This window comes from Megalobrama amblycephala, linkage group LG12 (assembly GCF_018812025.1).
Source record: "Megalobrama amblycephala isolate DHTTF-2021 linkage group LG12, ASM1881202v1, whole genome shotgun sequence".
Taxonomy (NCBI): Eukaryota; Metazoa; Chordata; class Actinopteri; order Cypriniformes; family Xenocyprididae; genus Megalobrama; species Megalobrama amblycephala.
The window spans coordinates 22228541-22256272 of NC_063055.1; the positions used below are offsets into that span (position 1 = coordinate 22228541).

At 39.0% G+C, this 27732-nt stretch overlaps 1 protein-coding gene across 11 annotated transcripts in view; it reads right to left on the reverse strand.

Annotated features, from left to right (window-relative positions):
* grid2 (glutamate receptor, ionotropic, delta 2) overlaps positions 1-27732 on the reverse strand; it is a 519954-nt gene that overhangs the window by 109379 nt on the left and 382843 nt on the right. For all 11 annotated transcript variants that reach the window (XR_007187436.1, XR_007187438.1, XR_007187437.1 and 8 more), the window contains 2 exons: positions 20998-21195; positions 12530-12842 (listed from right to left, as the gene is read on the reverse strand). Coding sequence is in view for 8 of the 11 variants with exons in the window: in XM_048209694.1 (XP_048065651.1) it covers positions 12530-12842; positions 20998-21195 (511 nt within the window). In the remaining 3 variants the exon portion in view is untranslated. The remainder of the gene's footprint in view (positions 1-12529; positions 12843-20997; positions 21196-27732) is intronic.

Sequence of the window (27732 nt, forward strand, 5' to 3'; positions counted from 1 at the left end):
TATTTATGAATTTTACTATGTACTTGCCCATTTCATTGTGTCTGCTGTGCTCTTGAAAATTTTAATTTACCTTGGCATAGTTGAATAACAAGAGTTCAGTACATGGAAATGACATACAGTGAGTCTCAACCACCATTGTTTCCTCCTTTCTGTGTAAATCTCATTTGTTTAAAAGACCTCCGAAAAACAGGCGAATCTCAACATAACACCAACTGTTACGTAACAGTTGGGATCATTAATATGTACGTCCCCAATATTTACATATGCCAGCCCATGTTCAAGGCATTAGACAAGGGCAGCCAGTATTAACGTCTGGATCTGTGCACAGCTGAATCATCAGACTAGGTAAGCAAGCAAGAACAATAGCGAAAAATGGCAGATGGAGCGATAATAACTGACATGATCCATGATTACATGATATTTTTAGTGATATTTGTAAATTGTCTTTCTAAATGTTTCGTTAGCATGTTGCTAATGTACTGATAAATGTGGTTAAAGTTACCATCGTTTATTACTGTATTCACGGAGACAAGAGCCGTCGCTATTTTCATTTTTAAATACTTGCAGTCTGTATAATGCATACTTAAAACACATCTTCATTCTTTATAAATCACTCCAACAGTGTGTAATGTTAGCTTTAGCCACGGAGCACTATCAAACTCATTCAGAATCAAATGTAAACATCCAAATAAATACTATACTCACATGATCGAAGCATGCATGCAGCATGCATGATGACCATCTTGTAAAGATCCATTTGAGGGTTATATTAGCTGTGTGAACTTTATGCACTGTATTATAGTCGAGAGCTCGGGGGGCAGGGAGTGCGAGATTTAAAGAGGACACAGCCTGAATTGGCGCATAGTTAATGATGCCCCAAAAAAGGCAGTTAAAAAAATTAATTAAAAAATATCTATGGGGTATTTTGAGCTGAAACTTCACAGACACATTCAGGGGACACCTTAGTCTTATATTACATCTTGTGAAAGAACGTTCTAGGGCACCTTTAAATAAGTTATGTTAGCATGTGCTATGATAGTGTTACATTCACGCCTTCCCGGACTCCAGTTCCCAGCATCCTCCTATTCTCCACACCTGTCTGCACTTCCCTCATCAGTCTTCCCGCCATCTCCCTGGATACCCAGCACCTGTTGTTCCTCGTCAGCACTCCCTTTAAGTTGGACATCGCCTCATTTCTCGCCTCATCTTTCAGCACCAGCACATAACAGAAGAACGGACAAAAACCGCTGGAAATCCACACTTCAAAAACCTCAGCAAGCTACAGCCCCAGATCGCCTTTTCTGGGTTCCGGCAGGACGGCCGCTCATTGGAGAGGTATGTGGAGGAGATTGTCGAGCTAGCTTATTTGGTGAATTGGCCAGATGCATGTTTGAACGCCTGTTTTCTGGCAGGGCTGGATGAGGACACGATTCGTTCTAAAGAACCTGCCTGTTATTTTTCCCTAGTCGAAGCTATTAATCTGATTGTGTTTCTAAATTGTTCTGAGATTGTCATTGAGGAGGTTCTTGATAAATCGTGCATTCCTCGTCCAGTCTCCCCAGAAACACAGGTGGCCTGGCCAGTTCACCAATCGCCACTTTCCTCCGCCTGCCCCTCAAGTGAGCATTCCCCTGGTGTCCTGCCAGACCGAAAACCCTGTATGGCCGAAAAGAAAGCTTCCTCTGAGCCAAAATGGCCAAGAAGGAGAAAGAGAAAGGTCGTACAGTCCTAGTCTCCTGAGTTTTCTGCCTCCGTGCAGGGGGCAGGGACCCATGGGTGGGGAACATGTGGGCGCCACACATTTGGGTGGGGCTCAAGACCCGCCATGGCCGCCCTCAGCTCCAGACCTGCCATGGCCGCCCACGGCCCCTGACCCGCCATGGCCGCCCTCAGTTCCAGACTTGCCATGACGGCCCGAGGTCCTAGACCCGCCCTGGAGACCTCCGCACCCGTCTGCACCCCCCGCACCTGCCTGTAGGTCTCCAGGGCGCCCACCTCTCCTAGGTAATGGGGGAGGTAATCTCCCTGGATACCCAGCACCTGTTGTTCCTCGTCAGCACTCCCTTTAAGTTGGACCCACTCCCTGCACTCCTTGTCTGTTCTATTGTTTGATGCTATTGATCTGTTCCTTGGTTGACATTAAAGCCTGTATAATTGTGGATTTCCGTACTCTCCTCATCTCTCAGCACCAGCACATAACAGATAGCTGTTGATTTGAATTGAGATGGATAAGATTAATTGGTTCCAGGGCTACAACTCTGGTAGTTGGAATTACTTAATTTTGAGTAATCAACTTAAGAATTAGTTTATGCTACAAATTAAGTTCCTCTAACTAAATGTAGCTTGTTGGTTAAACGTAAATTCATAACTCAAAAGAATTGATGAAAACTGTTGTTGTTTTTTAGAGAGGAGACTTTAGGAGAACATAATCCAAACCTAAAGGAAACATCCTATTTGTGTAAAGAAAACAGAACATTAGGATGTCTATTCTGGGAATGTTCTAAGAACCAAACAGAAACATTCCCAGAACATTCTGGGAACCAAAATATTGTTAGCTGAGTAGGCCATAAAACAACAAATCAGTGAGTTTTGAACCTAAAAAAACACTGACGAAATGGAAGTGACCATTCTACCTGACAACAGTTTCCTTAGTCGAGAGGAAAGGCAAAATAACTAATTATGCCCCTTTGATCCCTGTTTGCCACCTTTTGTGAAGTGCCACCCACAGTGTGATTAGGTGAAATAAATAAGATGTCAGCGCTGAGATCGGCTTACGGTCATACAGTGTGACGGGCAGAGTCGACCCTCCCCACCACACTCTTCTAGTTTAGGTCAGCGGGGAGGCGGGGCAGGCTGAGCATGTCAGTAATAATTACGACTCCATGCAGCCGAGGGGCTCAGCACCTCTCTGGCTGTCTAAACGGGCCAGACTAATGAAAGGAGAAAAGTGAGGTGAGGCTGGAAATGAGTAATCTTTCGCATGGGCTGTGTGGGGCTCCCTGTGAGAGGGGAGAATGAGTGAGGACGAGTCTTGTCTCCCTCGAATAGCTTCACTCAACTGCTCTCCTCTTTTCATCTTTGTTCTCACCACTGTATTCTCTCATAACTGTGTAACAGTATCCACTTGAAATAGATCTGCCCCAATTATACAAGAAACAGCCTTGACAAGAGATTCTACTGGGAGCAAAGAGAACCACAGATTTGTGTGTGTGGTGTTACTGTATATACAATGAGTTTGTGTCCTAACCAATGCTGAGGAGAAACGAACAAAAAGTAGCCACACTTACCTTCATTTTTCAGTAGATTGAAAGTAGTTCAGCTGTTTTCAAAGTAATGTAGCTTTTCTAGTAACAAGCAGTGCGGTGTAGCATGACCAAATGCCAAATGCTTTTTTAATCTGAACTGATAATTTTCAAACACACACAACTAAACTTTCTAATTCATTTCAGTGAATCAATTCATTTGGATAGTTCATATAAATGAACCATAAAATTTGATTCTACAATTCAAGTCCCTCTACCACACATTTTTTGGGTCCTTTAAATTATAGTGTTATTGTTCTATTTAGTATATCAGCTTGTCTTTGTTTGCTCGTTCCACAAGGATGATGACAGTCTGGGCATTCTGTGGACTCTTTCTGCAGGTTGCATTGTTATACCAATAGGTGGTGCCAAGTGACTGTCTATGAGTGAGTTATTGAATAATTTGCTCAACCGATTCATTCAAATACAATTCATTCAGGAACACCACTACTGCACGCTGCTCGGAGACGAAATTTCTATTTTAAATAAATGCTGTTCTTTTGAACCTTATAAAAAAAGTATCACAATAGTTTCTATAAATAATGCTAAGCAGAACAACTGTTTTTAACACTGATAATAAGAAATGTTTCCTGAGCACCACATCAGCATATTAGAATGATTTCTAAAGGATCATGTAACACTGAAGACTGGATTAATGACTGCTAAAAATTTGTTTTTACATTGTAATAATATTTGAAAATATTACCGTTTTTACTGTATTTGATCACACAAATGCAGCCTTGGTGAGCATAAGAGACTTCTTTCAAAAACATTTAAAAAAGGTACCAACTCCAAACTTTTGAACGGTAGTGTAACTAGCAATATTGTGTTGATATTCAGTTTACATGTCACGTGAAAACAAGAGGTGTAACAAGACCACAAGAAAAGCGCAAATGATACCCACCACTTCCTCGACTCATAGAATGCTAGCAAGAAAAAAAAGTCTGAATTAAACGATTACTGCAATGAAAAAAAAAATGAGCTGGGAACTTAAATATATACTGTGTAAAACAGCTTTTTGTACATGTCTCGTGAGTGTTCTATATCAGACAGTGTGTGTGCATGCAAATTTTGTTTGTGTGAAAGCATATTTATGCTTATAGCAGATCGAGCTGTGTACTGTGGAAGCACTGCTGTGAGGTGGCTTATATCTTGGATCCCAGTGGAGATCGCAGCAAGGTCTGAAATTATACACTAATCTCCCTTATACATTCACGAATCACAATGAATCATATAGTGCTGAGTTATGCTCCAATAATGCATGCATTACATCTCCTCTCTATGCAAAGTAGGGTTGGAGGATGATGAAATCAGTTTCATGTGTAGGAAAGAGTAAGGCCAGTGGAGGCGATGTGTTTGCTCAATGACGGCAAGGCAGGAGATCCGCCAATTATTGTTTGATCTGAAGCTAATTTTTATGAATAAATGAAAATATGCATTAAAAAAAGCAAACACTTTAAAATAAGGTTACAATTATAATTCTATAGCATTTATTAATCTTAATTAATGTATTGGGAAATGTTGAACAACATTACTAAAATCGAAAGTTGTATTTTAACATTATTTAATGGATAAAATAAAAAGATAAGATAAAAATAAATAAATATTGTAACAAACGTGTTGCACAGTGTTAGTTAATGCTAGTGTTACCCGTTTCATCATCCCTCCCACATTAAAGAGTATCGGTTCACATTAGTTAATGCATTAAGTATCATTACCAATGAAAAATACTGCATTAATTAAACGTAATGTTAATTTAAAGTTGCATAAATTAACATTAATGTATTATGAATGAACACAAATTGACAATGAACAATGGTCTATTTAAATTAACATTAACCAAAATTAGTAAATGCTGTAAAAATGTTCATTGTTAGTTCATGATATCAAATGCCTTAAGTAAGGCTTATGAATTTAACCTTACTGCAATGTGTACCAGTGTATAGCCCAAAGTATAGTTCACTTTTTACGTGTACGCGGAGGTCAGCGTACAGTGCCCGATGCGAATTTTGTCATCAGAAGAATACACGTGTACTGTATGCGCACCACCGAATTTTTGTAACCGCTCGTACTTGTACTTGTACTTGTACCCGCAGGTTGCACATGCGCATTTTTTTTTTTTTGCAGTAATTAGTTTATCCACAAGGTGGCAACTAAGCCCTGGGGGCGTCAATTCAAAAGGTAGTCACAGAAAAACTGCATAAATAGAACAGACCGGAACGCATGCAGCGACAATGGAGGCCTGCATAGATGCGAGATTGTGTAAAAAGGGGTTAGAAAGTACCCTCATTTGTACAACTCTAGCATGAAAGAATGTTACATGGGTTGTAACTCGTGGCGAGAGATTGCTTAAAACTGCGCATGCGTTGAACGCCTGTGCATGCGTAAAAAAAACAAAGTATACTTAGATCATATTTAGTAAAAATACAATAATATTTTATACATAATATTTCAAAATGTATTTAAAGTATATGGCTATGTATTAATAATGATTATTTTTTGAAAACATTAAAATAGTACAATTAAAAAAAAAAAAAAAATGGAATTAATTTCTGTGTTACTAAACACATGCTACTACTATAGGTCACACTTAAAATGCAACACCCAGTTTTAAATAATACCCAACAGGGGTTCCTTGGCCTTAAAAACTGAAAATCCCTGGCCTTTAAAAAAGCATTTCCCTCTGAAACCTTTCAAAGCTTGCAACCCTTGAGGGCAATATTTGTGACAGAATTTGACGCAGTTTCTGCAAAGAACATCTTCTTAGTTTGTCTAATTTTTGGCTGAAGGGTCATCCAGGGCTTGACTTTTCCTGTCCATGTCTGTGAGCGACCGTCTGTGAGCTCAAACGCTGGGAAGGCAAAGACCCGCAAGCCACTGAGGGTGTTTGTGTGCTGGTTTGCCCGTGGTTGTACAGATTAAAGCTAATGGTAGTCAGAGCAAATCCTGCACCATGCTGAGGAACCCAGCGCTGGGCCTCTGTGTGACAGCGATAAGGCAAAGGACATGTGGAATGGAAAAAAAGAACGAAAAAAGAAAAAAAATAGCTTGTTCTGTTCTCCTCTCTAAGTGTCAGACAAAAACAGGGTTCTTCAAAGCCATTATAATGTCTCTCTTCAGACTGACGTATGACGCGGCTGAAAAAAGAGTGAAATCTACAACATTCGAGAATGCACTTTTCATATTTCAAACTTGATGGTGGAGCGAGGGGGAGCTCAGTCAGAATGAAGATGAAAGGAATAAGAGAGAAGAGCCGAGATGAAAGCACTGATAGGAGCCCGTGGCCCTCATATTCATTGTGACGCCACACTTTTTAGTGTGTGTATGCATGTAAGGGTTGGTTTGAGGGGTGGGGGTCGAGTTAAACAGATGTGTGAACACAACCTGGGGGCAACGGGAGAGAATGCTGCACACATTAACAATGTCTGTATGTGCATCTGAAAAACATACAGATCGAATTGTATTTTTTCATCTGTGTGCAACAGAAACTCATCTAATTGCAAGAAGGTAGGGTTACTGAACCTGTCAAATCTCCATCTTTCTATTTTTTCCACCTCCCTGTAGACTGTTTTACCTCAGCTCTCTGAATTACTCCATCTCTGCGACGACTTATGAAACGCAAGAGCAAACACACTTGAGATCTACTATCAAACATAATTAGGACTTTCCTGTTTCAGTGGATACACAAAATGTATGTAAAGGAATACAAGTATGCCTTAGAAACCACTGCTAATTAGTTGTACCTAACTTAACCAACCAATTAAACAAGGGACGGTCCAAGGGTTATTCGGGATGAGTTGGGGGTGCATTATCATGATTACTGTTACTTTACTGATTACTTCTTAATTCATAATAAAAGTGCCATGTTTGCAGTTGTGCCACCCTGACACCTTGCTGGACAAAAGTTTTTTATCAGCTTACAGCTGATATTTATAAAATTTCCTTATATGAAAGGTTTCAAACCTAAAATGATGCCATAGTCATTTAGTTTTTAATTTTTTTTTATTAAGAATTTGTTCAGACAGTTGCACCACCTAGCATTTCGGGGGTTTAAGATAACAAAACATAATAATGAAATAATATTATTTAAATGTACTAAAAATTAATTATAACCAAATGGGTTTTATAGAATAAAGTGATATGTCATGAATTTATCAAATAGTTTTAAAAGGAAATAATGCACTTGGACACAAAAATATGCACATCATGTCATTGACCCATTTATTAACACACACTATTGTAACTGCAATACTATAGTAACTATTATGTGTCTTGTGTTTCTGAGAACAAGAAAATGTTCTGTGTGATCATCCCCTCACACCTGGCACTCTGAAGTAAAAAAAAAAAAAGTCAAATCGAACAGAAAATGAAGCGCTTCTCATCCAGGTGGAGGAATAAAATGGTGCAGCGCTTAAAGGTAATTTCTGACGATTGACATCACAAAGTTTACCGGTATTTTGTTACCGATGAGTGAATGGCATCTTGTCAGTAAAAAGATGGAATGCCCTTGCTTGTGTGAACATCACATTTTTGTCGGTGTCGACAGCCTTGTGAGGGTCACTCAGGGTTGTGACTTGTTGTTATTGTTCACTAAAACTATTAAAAAATTGTTCTCGGTAATCGAAAAATAAAATATAAATGTTAGATGAAAAATGTAAATATTAGAAAAATGTAAAAATTAGAAATGTTGCCTTGGGAACTAAATGATATAAATACGTTTAAGCTAAAGTTGTACAATTACTAACACTAAAACAAAATTAAATTATATAAAGTTAAAATTTAAAATATCAACAAATACTATAATATTATATAAAAAAATACCAGAAGTTGTTTTTACTTCAAACATAGCAGTTAAAAAAAGAGAGAAGTTTGTCCCTTTCATCTTACCATAGTTGAGTGTTCAGACTGTTTAGAATTTAGCAGGCTGTTAAAATGGACTCTCTACTGAAAAATAGCTGCTGGACCTTCTAAAGTTTACAGGTTTTGCAAGAACAACCAATTTCTTTGGAGATGTCTGCACAACAGAAGGCTTGAGCAATAATTTAAATGAGCTTTCATTTTTCTGCAGAATAAATTGCAATTATAAATACATCTGATTCCCAAAGCAGATTGCAGCTTTGAATGATTTTATTTGTGACAAAATTACTGGGACTGAAAACTTTCTGGGAAACATAAGGCAATTATATATATATAAACATCCTGAACTTTACTAAAAACATTTGGGGCTTAAGCCCTGGAAGCCACCCATGTTGAATGTGGTAGCAAACAGAAAATATTCTGTATATGAATTTAATAGAGAAAAATAACATGCTACAATAAAATGTACAGTACTGATGTGCAGGTAAACATCTGTATGTGTCACAGTTATATTCTGTTATGATCACGTTTTCATTGTATTTAGGTTCTGTCTTCCCTATGCCCATCATTTGATCCAGTTTGTCTAATTAGTCATCACGTTCACCTGTTCTGTTAGTCCCTGTGTATATATACCATGCATTCTTGGTCCGTTCTCGTCTGTGTAATGTTGTATTTCGTTTGATATTATCTTCTGAGCTTCGTCATTAACGATTATTCTACTTAATCTTCTTCATCTTCGTGAGTTTAACAAAACCCAGCTGTGACAGAAGTACGGACCAAACAGTGAATATTTTTGCAGCGTTTCCCTTTTGTTTATTTTTTGAGTTTTTCCCAATGGATCTACCAGCCTTCCAACTTCTCTGCCTGGAGCAGAAAGACCGTTCGCTGGAAGAACACACAAAGGATTTCCTCCATCTTGCGTGCCAGACGCACTTCCCGGACCACTCGCGTTGTTCATTCTACTATGCCGGTCTACTAGGCACGCATTCCAGCGGACGGTCCCAGGAAAAATTCCGCAGCATTCGTGGAGTGGGTGCTGGTGAACAATAATTCACCGTTCTCCATTGGCTTGGCAGAGGACAACACCAGCCCCACTTCATATCCAGAGACCAGCCATCCGCCACTGACGCCTGACACGATGGAGATACGAGAGCCCACTGCAGGCCGTGAACTTCAGCCTGCCACGATCGACGAGACCGAGCCTGAAGAGATGGCGGAAAGAGTCATCGCCCCAGAGCCTGAAAGCGTGAACCACAAGGTGTGTCTGACCAGGTGCGTGAGCCCGCAGCATCGTGTATTATCATCGTACATATCCTGTATTATCTTCTGAGCTTCATCATTGAAGTTTATTCTACTTAATCTTCATCTTTGTGAGTTTAACATAACCTAGTTGTGACAGTATGGTGTTGCAGTGTCTATAGTGAAACAGTACAAAAGTGTTCTTATCAGGATTACTGGGCATTACAAAAGGAAAAGGGAAAAATGTGAATTACAGTTCATTACAGTGCTACAGTACATGCAAGAAAGGTTATGGAGTGATCAGCAGGTGGCTTCAAAGATCTTATAGCACAAATGCTTTTTCTCAGTTAATTAAAGCAGTTCCTCTAGTAAGCTTAAGACATCAGGGAGCCTGGCATTAATTACGAATCTACACGTTTTACTTACAAATGCACACAGATAAAGGAACATTTCCACAGAATCTTCTGGGATTTAAAAGATGTTAAAAAAAAAAAGCTCCTTTAATTCAAAACCAACTGGGGGCTTAGTTTACTCAGCATGTGTTATCTGTGTCATAGGCTTTACTAATCATTCTAACCGTTAAAGACCAAAACAAACAAACAAACAAACAAAAAAACTACATATGAAATATTGTTAAATTGACACAGTGGTTCTCAGCTGGTTTTGTTTTAGGTCCTTAAAAAACAAAAACAAATTAGGACCAATATAAATTAAGCTCAATCATCAGCATGCTGTTGATTACTACAAAAAATTATTTGGACTCATTCATAGTTTTCTTTAAAAAAACAAGCAAAAATCAAGGTTGCGGTAAGGCACTTGCAATGGAAGTGAATGGGGCCAATTTTGGGGGGATTTAAAAGAAGAAACATGAAGTTTATTTTATTAAAAACACTTGGAATAATTCTTATTTAATAACAATAAGTATTATTATTATTAAATAATTATTTAAATAAATATGAATAATTCTTGTTTTAATTCATTAAATCCTATTTGAGTTGTGAAGTTGTTTCAGAACTTTTTTTATGATGTTTTTAGTTTTTACAGTTTTACATTATCATGGTAACAAAGTTGTATGAACATAAACATGATTTTACATGGCTATACTAAAGTATTTTAACATTTACTGCCATAATTTTCCATGATCTACAAAGTTCTAACAATATGCAAAAATACTGACATAAAGTTCACATGATATTTAATGACCTAAAAATGTAATGTATAAGATACAGGAGCAAAGAAAAGAGTGTGAAAATTACATTTGCTTAGGGGGGATATATAAAACAAGAAGTCAAGAAGCATCAGGGCCAAGGGAGAGAGGCAGAGATGAAAGTGACTCATCAAAGAGACCGACTCTAGCTATGCCATTCCAGCTACGTCCCTTCTCTCTCTACTCACTTCTCTTGTTTTAGAGATCGCGTGTATTTGTACAACCAGCTCTCCACAGAACATCAAACAGGAGTGCAAGACAAAAGAATGATGGTGATGTTTTACTGTAAGTGGTTGGGGGAATGTATGTAAGCACACAGCACAATTGTGTGTATGTGTTTCCGTCTTTGCTTGCTTCTTGTGCCGTAGCCTATTCCACAGTTTGTAATCAGCTCCATTTAAACAATTTCATCCTAAAAAGACACCAAACTTGGTTCATTGGTCTGATGAAAGCACATTAATAAACTGATTTCTCACCATAATGAGCGCGTTTTAAAAAGAAGCATAGATTGCAATTAGAAAAGAAATGGACCCAGATACAAGGGAGCAATTAGGCTGTCTTATTATAATCATCATCATTATAACCCGCTCATGTAAATTTACTGATTTTTGGTTAGTGCAATTCCATGTAAATGCCAACCTTACTATGGGATAATGAAGTGTTTACCCAAGGAACGTAACCTCATTTAGGTCTCAATTTTAATGTAATAATCTTTCTAATATCATTTTTAAACAAAATTTTATTGTTTATCCACCACACGAGGTGTGCACAGATAAAACAATATTTACCGTCCATGTTTGATGGTTTCAAATGAGGGATCCAATTTTCTATTTTTTTTTTTTTTTTTTAACATCATTTTATCAATAAGTATCTCCCATAGTCATGTTTATAAATCCATGTGCGTTTACACAGGACATATTCTTGTAATTAAAAATATCAAAAGGAAATGTAATTGAATTTATAGGCACATCACCTCCCATACACTGTAATTTGTTTTCACTATGTTTACATAAAATATAGGGCTGCATATATCATTTTATCATCATATATCATTTATAATGAATTTTTGGGTGGACTATTCTTTTAACACCGCTTTCAGAACAGAAGACAATAATCACAAAAAAATGTTCTGTTCTATGGAGAACCAAACTGTCATTCTGAAGATATTGTTGCTTCTAGATTGTGCATTTCATGTCACAGAGTAAAATGGTAAAGTTTCTACTGTTTACAACTACAAACAGGAAATAATATCTACAGTGGGATTTGCAGGGGTTTAGAAAAGTGTATACAAATGGTTTGCTATTAGTACTTTTTCTCAGAAGCTACATTTCACATTGTGACTGCATATGTCACAGCCGTAAAACTGGAATTGGCCTTCACAAGCAGTCTGTAGTAAAACATGCCAAAATATTGCTGGTATTTAATTACATCAATTGATGTTCGCTGAACATGTTGAGGATACAAAACCCTCACAGTGACTGACGCAGTTTTCCTCTTTCTCTCACACACTATCTTTTTTTTTACTCGCTCTCTTTTTTTTGCTTGTTTCCCTTTTCTGAAGATTACCCCTCCCTTCCACACAGATTTAGATTTTTTTCTATCTTTTGTCCAAAAAACAGGGTTCTTTTGACCCTTTAAGAATTTGAAAGAAAACCAGAAAGTGCAGATATGATTTGCGTATAATTTTTCACTTTCCCTTGACTTTCTCTATCTCTGTAATTTTCTCCCTTTGTCACATATAATCTTTGGTGCACAAAACACTCACACACATCTTGCATTACACACGGACACACTTTAAACAGAAAGTGAGCACTTAAAATTATCTTTCTGCCCTGCTGTTCTCGATATCTCTACTTTTTCTTGCTCTTGAATCTCTTTTCTTCTTCCAGCACAAAGCATATCACACGCTCATGCACATACTCACCCTGCTGAACGAAGGAGCCGTAGACAAACCACATGGAGTTGTAGAGGGTCGTGGAGGAGACCGAGCCCATCGGCAGTCTGGGAGGGTTCAACCAGTTGAGAAGATACACCAGAGTGCCCACCAGGAGCACTGTGCCGGCTATACATGCCCAAAGAGACAGGTCGAAAGGGGCCAGGCATGCAAACATATCCACTGTCCTCTCCGCCTTCCTCAGCAACACACCGACGGAGTAGTCCATGTAGCGTGTGGTGAAGTCTACCACACTCTCCCGCTCAGGGGTGATGGTCAGGGCTGACATACCTACATCTGCTCTCTGCCCAACAAAAAGACACACAGAAAACTGACATATTTAAAACCAGACCTTGCAAAGAACAGATTCATATGTGTATCATAATAATATAATATAGCATAAGACAAGAACAATACTGAACACAGAGCAATGCAAACTCTAAAAAAAGATTAAGTTAGAGCACATTAACAATCATATTATATGTAAAATATCAAATAATTTTTAAAGTTAAATATTCAAACATTTGGTAAAAAATGTATAAATTATTTTGTATTTTTTATTGGTAAATACAGCTCATGTAGCTTAAACAGAACATGGTGCTTGCAACATCAAGGTCATGGGTTATATTGTTGGGTTCAGGGAATGGATTAACTAACAAAAATGTACAATTTAAAGGCAATGCAAGTTTCTTTGAAAAAAAAAACACAAACAATAAACAAACATGTATAAAACAAAATAATTGAAAATATTATTCCTTGTGTTTGTATGGTGAAAAACAGTATGAAAAACCTTCAATACAGCGGGACTGTCACAGTTCCAGTCATTCCCGGACTCCAGTTACCATAATCCTCCCTGCCAATCACCTGCACTCACTCCACCAATCAGTAATCACCACACCCAGCTGCAGCACATTATCTGGACTATTTAAACCATTCACATTCTCACACACGTTGCGAGGTCTTGTATACTCTGGTTGCAATTCTGAGCGTTTGTCGTTGTGTTAGTCTGCCTGTCACTGATCCCGTCTGTTTCCTGTGTACGATTCTCTTCTGCCTGCCCTTTGGATTATGTGCTCTGTCTTGGACTTATGATTGTTATCTGCCCGCCCTGACCTACTGCCTGTTCTCCGACTACGATTCTGCCTGCTCTCTGCCATACCTGTCTGCTGTTGTTCTACCATTGCCTGTCTGACTACGAACTCTGTTTAATAAAAGCTTGCACATGGATCCTACGCTGAGTCCCGATTCATTACAGAAGACCTCGCCACAACAAGGATCCAGCAGCTTTTCTGGAGAACACTGGTCTGGTAGGAACATTGCACTATTGTTATTAGGGCTCAAGCAGAGCACACGATCACTGGAGGATTACATTAAAGAATATTTGGACACTGTATATTGTTCAGACCTGCCGGACTGTGTGCCGATAGACTTTTTCTGTGAGGGCATTAATCAGCCACTTAAATCGCAACTCATTTGTGAGGGACCCCGTTCATCCCTAAGTCACTTTCTGGAGTCTGCATTATTGACTGTTGACTCTCCATTTACTGTGGGTGTCGAGGAGGAATGCGACACCTCGTCTACTCATGTAATGGCTGCCACGCTAGAAAACACAAAATGGTGGCCACAACAACAACGCCATGTCAAGTCACCGCTGATCTTCCAGAGCCACGTCACGTCTCCGCTAATCGCCCAGAGCCACGTCACGTCTCCGCTGATCGCCCAGAGCCACGTCACATCTCCGCTGATCGCCCAGAGCCACATCAAGTCTCCACTGATCGACCAGAGCCACGTCAGGTCTCCGCTGATCACCCAGAGTCACGTCATGTCTTGCCCAGAGTTACGTCACGTCTCTGGACCTGTCCGAGAGCAGAGAGGATTGTTGTCTAGTTTGGACGATCCACCGCTGACTTCAGCACGAGCAGCTGGCATTCCGAAGCCTCCGCCGGCCACTTCGCACTCAAGCCCGCCGGTCCCTACACACTCAAGCCCTCCGGTCGCTACGCACTCAAGCCCGCCGGCCGCTTCGCACTCAAGTCCGCCGGCCGCTTCACACTCAAGCCCGCCGGCTGCTTCGCCAGTGTCTCCGGACAAGATGGCCGCTTCGCCAGTGTCTCCGGACAAGATGGCCGCTTCGCCAGTGTCTCCGGACAAGATGGCCGCTCTGCCAGCATCTACGGCCAAGGTCCTTGCCCTGCCGGCGCCACCCAAGCTCCTTGCCCTGTCAGTGCACCCAAGTTCCTTGCCCTGGAGCCAGCTCCAGCCTTCCACGAACCAGCTCCAGCCCACCAACACATTCCATATATCTGTGGGTGGGGAACTTGTGGGTGGGTCTCCAGAACTGCCATGGCCGCCCACGGCCTTTGACCCGCCGTGGCTGCTCGAGGTTCCCGAACTGCCATGGTTGCCCGACTCTCCTGACTCGCCTTGGCGTCAAAAGTCTCCTGAACTGCCATGGCTGCTTGACGCTCCTGACCCGCCTTGGTGTCCCAAGGCTCCCGAACTGCCATGGCTACCCGACGCTCCTGACCCACCTTGGCATCCCAAGGATTCCCGAACTGCCACGGTTGCCCGAGGCACCCGACCCGCCGTTGCTGCCCGAGGCTCCCGACCCGCCATAGCCTCCATTCACATTCTCACACATGTTGCAAGGTCTTGTATACTCTGGTTGCAATTCTGAGCATTTGTCATTGTGTTAGTCTGCCTGTTACTGATCCTGTCTGTTTCCCATGTACGATTCTCTGCTGCCTGCCCTTTGGATTATCTGCTCTGTCTTGGACTTATGATTGTCATCTGCCTGCCCTGACCTACTGCCTGTTCTCCGACTACGATTCTGCCTGCTCTCTGCCATACCTGTCTGCTGTTGTTCTACCATTGCCTGTCTGACTACGAACTCTGTTTAATAAAAGCTTGCATATGGATCCTACGCTGAGTCCCGATTTATTACAGGGACACACAGGTCCATGTACTTTCTGTGATTTTTTTTTTTTTTTTTATAAATCTTTTGTAAGCACAGGATTCTTGTGAACAAGCTTGGGATGCCTGCTGTGCCTCTACCATTGAAAATGAATTGTGAGCTTGCACGTACCGTGTAACAGTACAGAAGCAGGGGAGGGTTGACTAATCATATAAAAGGGGCGTTTCAGGGCAGCCCACAAATGCATACACAATGATTTTTTCTTGTTTTTCCATTTCTTAAATTAAAAAACAAAACAAACAAAAACAAGTTTCTCATTTCTCTTTATTTCTTTTTCAGTAGAAAATAAAATGACCAGACGGCACAAAGATCCACAGACATAATGAAAAATCTATTTCCATTTACTATCCCATATTCCAAAAATAAATAAAAAATATGTGCAAATACACAGCACTCCTCATTGTCCATAATCACAATATAAATAAACAAAAATATCCACATCTTCCTCTAGTGAATCCTGAGGTAACACTGTCTGCTGCCAAAACTAAAATTGTTTCTATGGCTTTTAAATGCTAAACAACATCTAATTTGCTTTCTTTTCCTTTTTTTGGCAGTTCTGGAAATTATTGTGACTAGGTGCGCACAGCAGTGCTGAGATTAGATGAGACCTCTGCAGCCTGAGAGAGTTCCTGTCAAGAGACATTACCATCGGCAGAACAAAGGCATGTCATTATCATAGGGTGAGAGCCAGAGTCACCTGTCTGACTCCCATTAACCTGCCTGGCCATTTTCAGAGATCAGGGACCCCACAGGACCTCTGTGTTTGAGCAGGGTTAGAGAAGCATCCGGAGCCCGAATCACTTCACAAATGTTAATCCACACAACAAGTGCTCCTCTGATTGTCTCGACCTAGAAACTTGGTAGTACCAGACTGCCTGCTTTATAACAAGAGCCTGTCACTTTCTAGAGTAGAGAATACTTAAAATGAGAACAGAATAGATGCAGTGTTAGTATGCTAGTGGAATTATGGCCTAAATTGAAGGGGTCTAATGTCAATCAAAAGTTTGATGTACGATTAAACTTTGTTACCTCAAATCATTCCCATTTTAAAAGACAGTATTGATTGCACAAACATCTACTTTAGTTTTTTCTTTCAGTTTAGACATTTTATCAATCAGCTACAGTAATTCAACAGCTAACAATACAATATACATGTTTTAAACTGCCCTTAGATGTGTTGAATGAAAAATGGTATGATATTGTAATGTAGAGTCATCATTTGAGTCCCAAATAGACATAAAATCCATAATGCCTGTAATATTTATCCAGTGTTAACTGCATTATAATTACAGTTATCTGAAATGAAAGCTTTGTATTTGTGAAACAGTTTGGTTTTGTGATTTGTAGTACTTTGTGATTTTGTACCAAGTCAACTGCAATTATGCTGTAATACATGAAAAAAATGAACTTTTGATGAGCTGTTGGGAGAATACTAAGAGCTTTGAAAATTCACCACTTATTTTGAAAATAGCACAAAAAAAAAAAAGGCTTATTGTCAAGTGCTGGCTTTATAAAACATCTAAAAGCAAACTGAAACAGTTCAACAATTTCAACAAGGGGCACAACAGGAGAGCGGCTTCTAACACACATTGATGATTTTTTTAAATCAGTGAATTAAAAAATGACACATATCCTACACTTGTGTAAGAAGAAAGAAGACATGTACATAACGTAAGCACTATAGCCTGATTTTATGCCCCCACACACAATTAACTTACAGCTCACTAAATCTACTAATTTCATGGACTGTGGAGTAAAAAAGCTTAGAAAAGCTGAAATAGTTATATAAATGATTGATCATTTTATTTTAAGTATAAAAGTAAAACAGTAATATTGTGAAATATTACTACAATTTAAAATGAATTGTTTTCTATCTGAATATATTTTAAAATGTTTTTTATTCCTGTGACAGCATAACTGAATTTTCAGCATCATTACTGCAGTCTTCAGTGTCACATGATCCTTCAGAAATCACTCTAATATGCTGATTTGGTGCTCAAGAAACATTTCTTATTATTGAAATGTTGAAAACAGTTGTTCTGATTAATATTTTTGTGGAAAATGTGATATATTTTTTTCCTCTGGATTCTTTGATGAAAAGAAATTTCAAAACAGTAGTATTCATTAGGGATGGGCTTTTTTTTCTGATGTGGGGAGGAAGGGTGCGGAGGGTGTGAGGCGTGTTCGGTTGTCCCTTCAACCGAAATGAAAATGCTTTGCTCATAGATGTGTGAATCCACTACACAGCATCAGCATTGCACTTTCACGTTGTATTTTGCAGCCAGTGGCAAACAAGAAAGGGTCAGAGTGTAAACGAGCAAGTTTTTAGCTTTATTTTTAGTTCAACTCGCAAAATTATGGAGCTATAGAGATGTTTATTGAAAATAATACCATCCACCCATTGTCGCGTTTCGGAAAACAAGACAAACTTTTTTTAAACCTTTAGTTCAAGGGAGTAAAACATTTGAAAATTATTTTGTAAATTAAATATGATGAGGAGAATAATAACTCAAAAATGACTATTCACACTTTCTTTATTGGCCATAAAGTCTGAAGTCGTTTGGATTTTCTAGATGTCAATTACCCATTGCAATATTAAAATCTAGAAAGAAACCTACATAAATTTTATTGGGCTGTTGGTTGTGATTGGCTCAGGCCTTGGTTTCTTTTCAGTCATTTTAATTTAATTAATAATTTAATAATAATAATAAATCTTACTGACCCAAAACATCAGAATGATAGTGTAAATGAGAGTTGTTTCCTCTGTGATTCCCTGGCCTGTTGTATCATGTCATAACAGCTGTAATCGTGACTTTACACGATTAGAACACAAAAAGCACAGGAAATATAAAAAAAACTCTTTTGCTGAAATAGTGAATTTCAATAAAACATCAAAGGTCTGGTCTATCATGAAAGCACACAGATGTGAAGTTGCTGGAAAACAATGTGTCAACAGAGACCATAACAATGGGATTAGAGCTCCTTAATATTTTCCTTGCATTCTGGTCTATCTCTCTGGAAACGAAGATAAGCGGCAGTACACTGTGGCTCATGTTTCCATTCCCCTGACTGAACAGTGGTGAGGAATATTCTCAGCACAGGAAGCAGTAGGGATGGAGGTGTGTCGCGGAACTGAAAAAGCTGTGGAATGGAAAGCAGCGGGAGGTTTGGTGTAATGGCCCTGAAAATGTGTATCTGACCTCTCACTGCTGTGAGTTTTGCCTTTTGTTTATCTTCCAGCGGACAACATTTCAGTATGAGGTTTTTCCCTCATTCACATGTAAGAAATCTGTGCTCTTTTTATCAAAGCAGTGCAGACTGTTTGGGAATACCATGGAAATTGAAAAGCCCAAGATAGATTGAGAAAGCCAAAGGAAAGCACATAAATCTGCGGCATTCAGCCAGACTGTATTATGTTAGTCAAATCAAAGGAAGAGCTGACTGTGCTAAAATAATTCTGCATCATTAAAATAGTTTGAAATGGTCCTTTGAGCTTTAAATGTATTAACACTTGAAATATTGCCTTTTGTATACATAATTTGTGGAGACCGTTTTCAATCGACTAAAAAGTAAGTTTGTCTAATGAGATTTTAATGATATATTCTAGATTTCTTGCACTTGTTAATTAATTATGAATGAGGTTAAAATAGCCAAACTTGTTATTTTAAGGGGTGTCGACAAAGTTTTGTCCGTGCAGCATTTGAACATTAATGTATATACACATTATGGATCAGAATTGGGCAGTATATACACATTATGGATCAGAAAAGGTCACACACTAATATGTTATTAAAAGTTGGGACACTGTACAAACTGTGAATAAAAACAGAATGCAATGATGTGGAAGTTACAAATTTCAATATTTTATTCATAATACAACATAGATGACATATCAAATGTTTAAACTGAGAAAATGCATCATTTTAAGGGAAAAATAAGTTGATTTTAAATTTCATGTCATCAACACATCTCAAAAAAGTTGGGACAAGGCTATGTTTACCACTGTGTGGCATCCCCTCTTCTTTTTATAACAGTCTGCAAACGTCTGGGGACTGAGGAGACAAGTTGCTCAAGTTTAGGAATAGGAATGTTGTCCCATTCTTGTCTAATACAGGCTTCTAGTTGCTCATCTGTCTTAGGTCTTCTTTGTCACATCTTCCTCTTTATGATGCGCCAAATGTTTTCTATGGGTGAAAGATCTGGACTGCAGGTGGCCACTTCAGTACCCGGATCCTTCTTCTACGCAGCCATGATGTTGTAATTGATGCAGTATGTGGTCTGGCATTGTCATGTTGGAAAATGCAAAGTCTTCCCTGAAAGAGACGACGTCTGGATGGGAGCATATGTTGTTCTAGAACTTGGATATACCTTTCAGCATTGATAGTGCCTTTCCAAATGTGTAAGCTGCCCATGCCACACGCACTCATGCAACCCCATACCATCAGAGATGCAGGCTTCTGAACTGAGCGCTGATAACAACTTGGGTTGTCCTTGTCCTCTTTAGTCCAGATGGCATGGCATCCCAGTTTTTCAAAAAGAACTTCAAATTTTGATTTGTCTGACCACAAACAGTTTTCCACTTTGCCACAGTCCATTTTAAATGAGCCTTGGCCCAGAGAAAATGCCTGTGCTTCTGGATCATGTTTAGATATGGCTTCTTTTTTGACCTATAGAGTTTTAGCTGGCAACGGCGAATGGCACGGTGGATTGTGTTCACCAACAATGTTTTCTGGAAGTATTCCTGAGCCCATGTTGTGATTTCCATTACAGTAGCATTCCTGTATGTGATGCAGTGCAGTCTAAGGGCCCGAAGATCACGGGCATCCAGTATGGTTTTCCGGCCTTGACCCTTACGCACAGAGATTGTTCCAGATTCTCTGAATCTTTGGATGATATTATGCACTGTAGATGATGATAACTTCAAACTCTTTGCATTTTTTCTCTGAGAAACTTCTTTCTGATATTGCTCCACTATTTTTCGCGGCAGCATTGGGGGAATTGGTGATCCTCTGCCCATCTTGACTTCTGAGAGACACTGCCACTCTGAGAGGCTCTTTTTATACCCAATCATGTTGCCAATTGACCTAATAAGTTGCAAATTGGTCCTCCAGCTGTTCCTTATATGTACATTTAACTTTTCCGGCCTCTTATTGCTACCTGTCCCAACTTTTTTGGAATGTGTAGCTCTCATGAAATCCAAAATGAGCCAATATTTGGCATGACATTTCAAAATGTCTCACTTTCAACATTTGATATGTTATCTATATTCTATTGTGAATAAAATAGTTTATGAGATTTGTAAATGATTGCATTCCTTTTTTATTCACAATTTGTACAGTGTCCCAACTTTTTTGGAATCGGGTTTGTATAATTGAATTTCAAATATGTCAATAATAGACAAGCAGTAAACAGACATATAGATAGATATATAGTAGACAGACAGACAGACAGATGTTGCACAATATAGATAAACATTATGTCTTACCTTAAAAACCAGTTCTCCAATAAGACCATTCCAGGTCCCATCAGCCTGCTGGCTGCCATATTTGTGATCAGGGGCCACGTAGATCTCATATTTGAAACCAAGGTAGTTGGCCAGAGCGTCCAGCACATCAATTGAGAACCCCTGGTACTTCTTAGGTTTCCCAAGCACATTTTCTGAGACCATCACAAATGGTTCTTCCTGGAATGAGCAATAGCACAGAAATCATTATTTCAGCTTATAAAGGGACTAAATCATCTAGCTAAAAGCAGCAAAAACAGTCGCAGAGGATTAAAACACACACACACAAAAATAGTCCGACGGTAATGCCTATGGACATTGAAGTAAGTGAGGGTACCGCTTTTAGAGTCAGCAGGGTGTCATAAATAGTCTACTGAGAACACAGCTTGACGTTCATGATTCTGAGGGTGGCAGATCCATTCCTGGAGCTGACACAAGTGTTTACCTGAAGCAGATGCATAAGCTCCTACAGCGGCTTAGCTAATGCTCATAATTTGATTTTATTTTCAGCAGGAGGCAATGTCACTTGGCTTTAACCTCCCCTTATGAGCTGTGGCATAATTCTGAGAAAAAAAAGTCAGGCAGGAATTAGTGCCATGTCATATCCAATCAAGAGTAATGTGAGGAAAGTAAACATGTATAGCTTTGTTTTAAGGTAGGGCTGTGCCGATAAACGATATCATATCAAATCGCGATAAAATATATGTCGATAACGATGATAAGCTCTAGGCATTTTTACTCAATATGGATTAATATAAGAGCCAATCATACAGCAGAAATATGCGACAACAGCCATTCGGCGTGCAGCTTTAAACGTTCACGTCAAAGAACAAAGTAAATTTCCTATGGCACTTTGCAAAGAAAACTCGACACAAGGCCGACAAAAAATGAGTGGAAGCAGCGACGAAAGTGAAACTAACCTCGAGTTATTATCCAAAAATGATGAACTTGTCGACAAAAAAGGTAGCACGAATTCAGTTATATGCAAGTGGTTTGATTATTTGAAAAGCGACCAGGCGCAGATTAGGTATATTAACGGCCGCACTATTTGGAGACACATTTATGCTTTTATTATTTTTATCCTCTCATACTTTTGTATCCGCCCAAGATAATGAAACCATCCACGATCGATTAACTAGTGGAAAATCTCCCCTCGCCCTACGTGTTTCGTACCTGCTCGTTATGTGTGCGTCAGAACTGTTTACTCCCACTGACATTCCCACGTGCACTGCAGTATTTCACAAAAAACGCTGCATGTTGCAATGTCACAAGGCGGCTTCAGACTGCTTCAAAGTGATTCTCAATTAATGAAAAGCGCAAATATATGCCAAGCGATTGCTAATTGGCTCAAGTTGATGAATTATGACAATGTCTACTTTATGGCCTTTATATAAAATGTTTTAGATGGTTGTAAGAATCTGAAGGATCAGCCTGCAATTGTGTAGAGTCCCCGGTGTATTTCGGGCTTGTTTATAATTAAAAGTCACATGCTAAATTAGTAAGTTGTCTTAATTTTTTAAGGCCAAATGTGTAATCTGTTTTTGTTAATAAACTATACTTTAAAATGTAATTAATAAACCCTTAAATTTTTGTGGCTTCAGTCATAGTTGGGATACTATTTTAAAGCTGGCAGCATTAACAGTTTATATATCGAAATATATATAGTTATCGATCGATATGGGAAAAAAATGATCGAGATTACATTTTTGCCCAGCCCTATTTTAAGTGTAGTTGAGCAAATCTTTACAGAGAATACAGGCGATGCTGAGAGGTGCTTAATGGTTGGAGGATCTGGGCTGGCCTCACAAAGGCTACAGGTTTAAACTTCAGCCAGAGCAGAACTGAAAGGAACCCTGGGAAAGGATATAGTGAATATTTGTGTGTGTGTGTGTGTGTGTGTGTGTGTGTGTGTGTGTGTGTGTGTGTGTGTGTGTGTGTGTGTGTGTGTTTTGTCTAAAAATCACAAATAATCTACATGATACTATTGACTTAAAAAGAGTGTGACAAAAAAACAAACAAACAAACAAACAAACAAACAAACAAACAAACAAAAACCCAGCAACAATAATCATAAAAATAAAATTGAAAACCTTATGTCAAGACAATGCAGAAATTATACTTTAAAAATATGCACATTTATATATATATATTTTTTTTACCATAATATTATACCATAATAGTTCTCGGATTCATTTCAAAGAAATGTTGCTTTTTTCAAAGCAAATACAGTAATAGGTAAATTCTGAATTTAGTCTACTGTAAGCTGATCACGTCTCACTGTCACACCAGGACAAGATAGGCCTTGACAGTAAATCCTTAATAGAGACCTGGTAATCTATTAACATTCCGTCACAATGTTATCATACTATGGGTAGTGAAAGTGTCACCAGAGATTTACATAGTTCACTTCAAACATTTCAAATTATTTTTTAATTTCTTGGAATGAAAATGTAGGCAATATACTCCAAAATATAATAATAATATAGCAAAGGTATCTGAAAAACCATTCTCTCTCAATGTTAAATAAAGATTCACATTTATCAAAACATTACTTAACTTGATGGTGCTGTCAGTCATACATTATTCATAGTGGGTTCTGACTGACTCATAAGATCCCTAATGCTCAATTAGGGATTTAAGGTTTTACTGTGCTCACATCAAAGAAATTAAGTCTTTACGAGAAGGATTTTAAATGAAAAAAAATACATACCCAGATTCACTCTCATCATACAAGCATTAGCTCTGCCTATGGCTGAAGAAACCGCTCTTCTGAAGCAGCGAGACCGACCGCCATTTGAATTGATTAGTCGTTCTCCACTGATAAAGACAAGCGGAGTCTCCAAGGATCTCCAAAACCAGCTTGGCAGACTATTGTGGAGGTGGATATGATGCGATTTGGATTTAGTCTGAGCTTTGGGCCTACTGGTGATTCATAAAAGGTCTACAAACATTGTCATACACTGCCAAACTGGCTCTGGAGAGTTTCTGAAGGTCACACAGAGAAAATGCTTATTTTTATAAGGAGGAAGTTTAGAGAGCGACTCTATGTGAGCAGTGAAAATGTCCTCAGTAATGCTGACAGCTGTTACATCGAATTGTAAAAATGTCTCATGGGCAAGCAAGTCCCCACAATTATAGAAGCATGGCAGAGATATATGTACATTTAAAGTATACATTTCACAAACCTATCAGTTGAACTGACGGAGAGGAGAAGGATGTATAACAAATAAGTTTGGTAGGGTAGAAGGAGTATATGTTGAGGGATTTTGTGAAAACAGAAGGCTCCTGAAAGGACGCTTCAAGACCGACTTTAGGGCCACAAAACTAGGTTCTGAAGAGTGATACAAGAAATTCTCCCTCTACAGGGCTAGATTAATATCACTGTGGGTACATTTGGTTCATCTAGCCTTCTTGATCAAAACCAAAAAGACCTAAGGAAGCCTTAATTCCTGTCTTTGGTGTGTTTCTTAACACACACATTCAAAATTTACCACGTTAATTTAATAAATCACAATCATACATTCAATACTATTCCAGACTCAAGATTTCACTCTCATGTTCAAGCTCTTCACTTCTGAAAAGCTACAAAGAAGCAGCCTATTCTAGGTTGTACTTTCCAAACAGAAACAGAAGATGGTGAAGATGGTAAATGCTTTATAAAACTACTGTTCATGTTGCTTTTGAAAACTTCAAAAGGGCAAAAAGTTCAAAGTCTTCAGAAGCTACACAAGATTTGTGTGAAGAACAGACTAAAATGTTTTTTTTTTTTTGCTAGAAAACCTCCCTCCCTTATCATTGAATAAAGGTTATGTATTTTAGTCTAAAATAAAAGTAAAGAAATTAAAAAAAAAAATCATTTTGTCACATCTGTTTTTTTTTTTATTTCTAAAGTCATGCTTCCTTTTGGTCTTGTGCTTCCCTTGCTCCTCATGTTATCCTGCCATGTGCTCTCCTTGTGAATGTGTCATGTTATGATTGGTTGTTTTGGTCATGTGTCATGTGTCCTGTGTTCTCATCGGTTTACTGTTTGATTTTTCACAGATGTTCCTTGTTTAGTCATTAGCCATTAGTTTAGTTGTTGTGTGTATAAATAGCCCTCATGTTACATTGTCTCTTATCTAGCTTTGTTCATGTAATCCATTGTTTGGTGAGTCTATGTTTAGGTCTTGTTCACATCAATGCTCATGTTTATGCTTAAGTCTACGTTTATGGTTTTTTTCAAGTCATGTTTTAGTTAAGTTCAAGTTAATGTTTTGTTTAACTTTGGTATCACATCAATAAACTGCATATGAGTTCTCACAACGCTTGCCTCAGTGGACTTTCATTACACATTTGGTGTTCCACTAAAAATAACAGCAGACCGTTTTGGAACAGAAATTGAGTAAATGCAACATTTTTATTTAAACATCCCTTTGCGTTCCCTTTAAAATCAAGCCCCTTTCACATGGCACGTTGATCCCAGAAAATTGGCACAAAATTGCCAGAGTGCCTTCTCTGTGAATGCAAACACATCCCGAGATTGTTTCCGGGATGGGGACCTAGTAACATTGTCGGGATCAGTCCCAGAATGCGCCCTGTGTGAACAAAAGCCGTAATCAGTGCCGTAAGGGGTGTGTCGTAGTGATGACACTGAAGCTGATATTATTTGCCAGCTAATGGAATGGTACGACACTAGTTTATGATTGAATCAGAAGAAAAAAAATGCACGAGTGTGGTTTCTCGAGAAGGAAATCACAGATCATAAGCAAACTTAAGATGCTGTGAAAACATTACACGTCACATCCTGATGTCACGTGCCTTTACGGGATCTTTATGGGATGTGTGTGAACGCTTGCACAGATTCCAAAAAATCACTGGCAGTGTGAATTAACCAAAATCAACAATCCCGGGACACATTATCGGGGTATTTTCTGGAATCTCTGTGTGAAAGGGGCTTAAATGTAGTTGAATCCACAATTTACTGGAAATCATAAACCAGAACTTTATTTTGTTAAAGTTCATAAGAAATCACACTAGCATGATATTCAATCACTTGACAACACCACTAGGTCGGTCCTCCTGGCTATTTTATATGAAAGTCAGCAACAGAGTGTTGATGAATATGCATTTATAAAGAAACAAATCAGATTCCCTTATTTATCTGCACTAACAGACTACTAAACTCTTGCTGAACACAATCTCGCAAAGTCAAAGATGGAGGAGCTCAACTTAGCAAGGAGCTTTCACAGGCCTGAATGGCTGTTTTCAACACACAGCTGCTAGCTGAAGGCTGATGACCAACAAACATGTGAACTGAAGGCTGATGACCAACAAATGTGAACAGCAAACATCTTCCTCCAGAGTCTTCAGCAGCTCTGCTCAAATTCCAGTGCAAACCAATACCACTGTAGCGTGGCGCTGGCGGCCCAGTGAAAATAATAGCCTGCTGTTTATTTTTCATATTCTCTTAAACAAATCCCTATTGATGTCTGAAGTGTTTCTGGGAATATGTCAGGCAGATTTATCATGGAAGGAGCGTTATTGACTGCATGCAGCTTGCACATTAAGCCAGCGCTTTCTAATCCTCACCAGACCCCCCTCGCTCAATAAGCTATTAGAGGAAGTGAGGATATGCATGCCAACTCACACTATAGCCAAGAGGCCTATCATCTATCAGACCTCCCTCTGAGGGGCCTGTGTGAGACCCCTGCCGGATTCTCCCGGACCAATCGGCCATCAGCACGATCTAAAGAATATCTGTAGCACTTAGACAAGAGGCAAAAGCATAGTGACAATGATCCTTTTAACAGGATTCCTCCAGTATTGTTTTTTTTTTTTTTATCTATGATGTAGCCTTGCTCTTATTGAGCCAGCCCAGAAGAAGTACCGCTCCCCACATGCGTGTTCAACCCATGTTGCATTGATTCCTTCCCTCATTATATGACCAGTCCTTCCACCCAACTACATATGCAGTTGTTCAAATTCACACTGATCTTGTGGACAATCTCTACTATGGAAATCAATAGCATACATGGAGCAAAGGTGATGCATGTCGCTAAAATTAGCATCATCCTGTATTGTTCAAGCGTTATTGCCGCGGGCATGCATGTGGGTCGATGACGTGATGATATATTAATTTACTCAACTCTACATTAAAAACCCAATCAGGACCATCCTTAGGGCAACTGGACCAGTGAGGGGGCACCACAGAGCAATTCCAATAGCTTGTTTGCAATCACGTGCTCCTGATGACACACGAAATTCAGATGAAGGGCAGGAAGTGAAAAGCACAATGGACGAGATGGAGGAAAGACCTTAATGCACTGGTTTAGACACTATTACAAGAGAAGTATAAACAGAAAATCACAACATATGTTGACCGTGATCCTCACGTTATAAAGGAGTGATTTTTCTACTGAATTGGAATATTTTCCTGTCCTTGAGACTGTAAGCAACTTTTCCTGTATAAGACTTAAGGCGTGATTTCCCTCAAGTTGTATTAACTTTTGACAAAGTGGTCACTGCACACACAAGCATCATCCAACTCAGCTCCTCCCGATCAGACGCAGGATTACAAGCCACTTTTTACTGTGTTTTTCAGTTAATTTCTTGCATTTTCCCCCCTGAATGATGAACAAATAACTTTTGGTACACGATAAAAGCTCCTTGTGCTTTCTAAGTTTGATTGGTTACAGCAACAATAAACGACGCAAAACATAGACATTTCATAGTGCTTCC